At 61.2% G+C, this 4,729-nt stretch overlaps 1 protein-coding gene across 2 annotated transcripts in view; it reads right to left on the bottom strand.

Moving 5' to 3' along the window:
- The window catches only part of ZNF496 (zinc finger protein 496), a 23,413-nt gene extending 18,791 nt beyond the window's left edge, over positions 1-4,622 (bottom strand). For both annotated transcript variants that reach the window (XM_032397918.1, XM_032397917.1), the window contains exons 1-4: positions 4,512-4,622; positions 3,764-4,190; positions 3,241-3,424; positions 1,531-1,607 (exon numbers count right to left, since the gene is read on the bottom strand). In XM_032397918.1, coding sequence (XP_032253809.1) covers positions 1,531-1,607; positions 3,241-3,424; positions 3,764-4,153 — 651 coding nt within the window. In that variant the 5' untranslated portion in view covers positions 4,154-4,190; positions 4,512-4,622. The remainder of the gene's footprint in view (positions 1-1,530; positions 1,608-3,240; positions 3,425-3,763; positions 4,191-4,511) is intronic.
- Positions 4,623-4,729: the final 107 nt, after the last annotated feature.

Raw genomic sequence — 4,729 nt, 5'->3', positions numbered from 1 at the left:
TTCAGCTAACCAGAACGCATTATCTACAGCCGGGCAGTATTATTCAGGTCAACAGAACGCATTACATGCACGCCGTGCAGTCTTACTCAGCTCAACAGAACGCACTATCTACACGCGGTGCAGTATTATTCAGCCTCAGAAAGGAAGGAAAGCCCGTCACGTGATAGTGTGACCAAACCTCGAGGACACTACGGTGCATGAAACAAGCCAGTCAGGGAGACACAAACGCTGTGAAGGTGTAACTGCACTTGCACGAGCTACGAGGAGTAGCCAAATTCACAGAGGAGGCAGAAGGGCCGTTTCGTGTGTGTGGGGGGGAGAGGGGAGTTATTCCCTAACCAGCAATGGGTTTCCACTTCGGAAAATGAGACAGTTCTGGAGACTGTCTGCACGACAGTGGGAACGTAGCTAATATCGCTGAATGCGTAAAAACACTGCTGTGCGTTAAAAATAGTTAAGATGGGAAATTTTATGTAATATGTACTTTACCACAATTACAAATTTAACAAATTTCAAAACGACTCTGAAAAAATAAGACCTTTGTGACGGTGACTTCCAGCGCCCTGAGCAGAAACTGTCTTTGGTGGAGCGAGCAGACGGCGCTGACTCACCGAAATCCGTCTTCCCGTTGTACGGGAGCAGACGGAGACTCAGATGGGTGCTGGGCTCGTTGGATGCTGAGCTCACAGCACCTCTCTGCACGTCATACCAGTCAGAAGTCGACCTTTACTAAGAAACGTGTGTTTCACCTCCTTTGGGTCAGTCTGTTCCACAGCTGTGATGGGACACGGCCGATGCTGTGGATAAGGCTTGAGATACAAGAGCCCCTGGATAAGGCTCAAGGGGAATGGGGGAATGGGGGAACGGGGGGACGGAGACATCCCGAGCCACGTACCCACTAGCTCCTCCCCACCTTGAGCCGACCCCACTCCTGGGTCCCAAGTCCCGTCAGATGCACGGTGCTGGAGGCACACCTGGGACCCTCAGACAGCGCTCTGTCTGCCAGGTCCACACCTCATGTCACCCACGTCCCCAGGGAATGAGACCACATCGCCTGCCAGCCAGGGGAACATGTCAGGAAAACTTCCGAAGGAGGCATTATGAGAAGCCGCAGCCAAAGGCAGCAACAGGGCCGGAAAAGAGGGAGCGAGACCACCGGTCGGACAGGCTCTCCATCGCATGGGGACACGCTTGCAAAAGGAAGCCTTGCTTGGACGTGTGCAGTATCACATGGGAACGTACCACGGAGACTCCCGGACAATGCGCCCGGCTGTGTATGGTACTGCAATGACCTGTGCCTTCTCCCTCCACCTCCCAACACTCCGGAACACAATCAGTGTGACAATTGGGACAGAAACGGGTACGCTGTGCGGTCTCCCATCTTTCACGGGGGGCCCTAGAGTGTCCAGAGGACGGCACATGGAGATCCGAGGACGGCACATGGAGATCCGAGGCCACCTGCGCTCCACCATGCTGTGTGTGCAGAGGGCAGTGGTTTGGGGTTCAGGGGCTCTGGTGGAAATCACTCACCGGGGGCAGCTGGAGGGCCGTCACCTGCTGTGCGTCCCTCAAACTCGCTTCCTGAAGAAGGGGGGTGTCTTGCAGAACTGAAAGAGAGAGGAGAAGCGTGTCTTTCCGCACCCGCAGGAGGCGGCCCATGAAGAGCACCTGCGAACCACAGGGATTTCCGTCACTCTGACGCCATCGGCCCGCCCACCCTCACCCCGGGCCCCTGGCACCTCCGCGCCGCTGTGGGAGGAGTCCTCTCCCTCCTGGACCCTAACACGTCGCAGGCGGGGAGCCACGCACCTGGCCATGGGGCTGCCCCATGAAAACGAGCTCCTTCCTCAGAAGGAGGAACCTGCTCCTTCCCCAGGGGAAGGCTTGGAGCACTCGCGTCTGCTGGGTCGGGGCCAACCCAGGAGGCTAAGCCTATGTCACATGCTGAATCCCCACCCAAGCTGACGCTAGCGTCCGGTGTCCGTCCCCTGCAGGGCTGGGCCACGAGCTCCACCACAGTGAGGGCGAGTGACCGGGCGAGCTCAGCCAGCAGGGACAGGTGGCCGTCCCCGCTGAGAGGCAGCCTCTTCACTCTGCCGCCCCTCACGCAGGCTGGGCGGGCTCGCGTGTGGGAGGCCTGTTGTGCTTCTGGTCTCGTACCTGCTGCATTCTGGGCAACGGTCTACAGCCCTGCCCCACCCGTCCCCGAGAGAAAGGAGCGTATGGACACCGTGGAAATCGCCCTGGAGAGCCTTCAGTCTCCACCGAAATGTAGCTTTTTAGGAACACCTGCACGATGAGGAACTATATGGCTTTTACCGCAGGCTCCCCCCAGTGACCAATCAGGAACGTGTAACCTCGGGGTGTGACTGCACCCAGAGATAAGGTTTTCCAACGGGTAACTGAGCTACACTGAGGTCCCACGGGCAGGCCCTGGGCCAGTGACTCACGTCCTGATAAAGAGGGATGAGGACATGGACGGACACAGGGAGAAGAGGCTCGTGAGAAAGCCACCCACGCCCCGATGGAGAGCGCTGGCCCCCCGGAACTGAGAGAACATGCGTTTCTGCTGTGGGAGCTGCCCGGGGCACGACGCTGGTCACGGAAGCCCCAGCGAGCCAGTGCGGCCAGCCGCCCTGACGTTAAAGCAGGGAGAAGCTGGAGACTTGCACAGAAGGCAGGTGAATTTCACACAGAGAGAAACTTAAGATGCCTTTTTTTTTGTTTTATCTACAAACCTTACTACATTACAAAAGACCACAAGCATGCCCCCCTGGCTATTTCCCCGCTGTAGCCAGAGGACAACGTGGCAAGTCCACCCAAACCAACCCTCCCGTGTGGAGGTCACTGCCACCTGCCAGGATGACCATGGGCAGCCCGGGGCCGCTGCTCTCAACAAACCCAGTAAGGGTGACTGACTTGTCACTGGGGACTCGCCGCCAGTAAAAGCCATACGGTTCCTAATCGAGCACTGATGGTGCCTGGCTGGTCCCCAAGCCGACAAGGCCCGCAGATGCACCCTCCAACAGGTGGGCAGTGGTCCCCGTGCGTGGGCCGAGCACAGAGACGAGGACAGACGTGCTCCTCAGGGTCTGACCGAATCGCTCTGGGGAAGGACCCAGACCCCGCACACAGCGCGTTCATGGCTGTCCCGTGGATGAGAACGAAACACTGAGGCCGGGCGCCGCTGCGAGGGCACAGGGTGGGGTATGCATGCTCCCCCACCCCCTTGGCCGGTACCTGGATCCCCACTGAGCTGGCCTGGCGGTCTGCTTGGGAGCCCGGGACCCGGCGCCAGGGCCACAGGCTGGGTGTCCTGGCTCTTGGCGAGGTCGCCCTGGGCTTCTGCCGGCAGCCGTTCCTGCTCCGGGTCCGGAGGACCGTCCCCATCCTCGATCACCACGGGGTCCTCACAGTGCTTGAGCTGCAATCCCAGGGAGGGTGTTTCAGGGCCAGGTGGACAGGTCCCCGGCCAGGGAGGGCTGGTGGCTGAGCCAGAAACTGGGCCAACACCGTCCCCCCCGGGCCTGCCGGGGCCCTTCCCGGCGGAGCACGGGAGGCTCACACAGGGCCCCTCAAGGAGCGGAACCCGCTGTCTTGGGACACCAACTCCAGCGTGAGCCTCACCAAAGCCCGGAGCTCCAGATGGAAACTCTCCCCCCGGCCAGGGGACACATGATGCTGCCGAGCTTCCACGTCCAGGGCAGCCCCTCTCCACAAGCGCCCCCGCCCCAGCCAGCCCAGCGCAGCGCCCCGTGCTCACCCACTGCCACGGTCTCCCCGGTTCCCGCTCCAGAGCCTCCACGGCCGCCACAGCCTGGTCGCCGCTCTCGGGCTCCTGGGCCCGCACCCAGCCCTGGATCTCCCGGGGCAGGATGGCCAGGAACTGCTCCAGCACCAGCAGCTCCAGGATCTGCTCCTTGGTGTGCCTCTCGGGCCGCAGCCAGCGTCGGCACAGCTCCCAGAGGCGGTGCAGGGCCTCCCGGGGGCCCGCCGCCTCCTGGTAGCGGAACCGGCGGAAGAGGCGGCGGGAGGACTCGGGGCTGGGAAGCTCCCCCTGGGGGCTAGGGTTCTCTCCCGGTGGGCTCCTCATTTTCCTGGGCTCCTCACTTTCCTTCGGAGCCAAGACTCGGGGGCACAGGGCTGTGGGCATGATGGGGTTTGATGGGGGTCAGCAGCAGAAGACGACCCTATTTCCAAACAGAAATCACTGGCTTCAATGTTCCGGTCTGCTGTGGTAGGTTCTTGGGGGTGGTGTTGGGGAGTGTGCAGAGCCCACAGAGACCAGCCCTCGGGAGAAGGTCTGGGCCGCGCGGGAGGGGTCCGCGTGGCTGCCCCTTACACGAGGGGGCGAGGGAAATACCACCCCCGCCCCCACCGCACCATCACGTGATCCCCCTCGCTGGGTGACCAGACACACAAGGCGGGGAGTCTGGGAGAGAAGTGCTAGCAGGACAGGACACGGACGGGGCCACACGCAGGACACAGATGGAAGGAAGGCGCCATGGTACCTTTGGTGGCCAGGTTCTGGAACAGGACCCGAGACGCACGCGCCGAGCAGGACGTTATCTTGAGGCTTTGGAGCCAAAGTTGCCGTCCTTGTCCTTGAGACTTTTGCAAAAACAGCTGGGAAGATAAAGGCAGACGTGCTTGGGAAGGGCATTCAAAGCAGACCCGGGACCAGAAGTCAACCCCGCGGGTGGCCGGGCGAGCACTGGTGGGTGCTGGA

The sequence above is a fragment of the Phoca vitulina genome, unplaced genomic scaffold (genome assembly GCF_004348235.1).
Source record: "Phoca vitulina isolate PV1807 unplaced genomic scaffold, GSC_HSeal_1.0 scaffold106, whole genome shotgun sequence".
NCBI classification, from domain to species: Eukaryota; Metazoa; Chordata; class Mammalia; order Carnivora; family Phocidae; genus Phoca; species Phoca vitulina.
The sequence above is the reverse complement of the archived record's forward strand: the minus strand, read 5'-3'. Positions and strand labels throughout refer to the sequence as shown.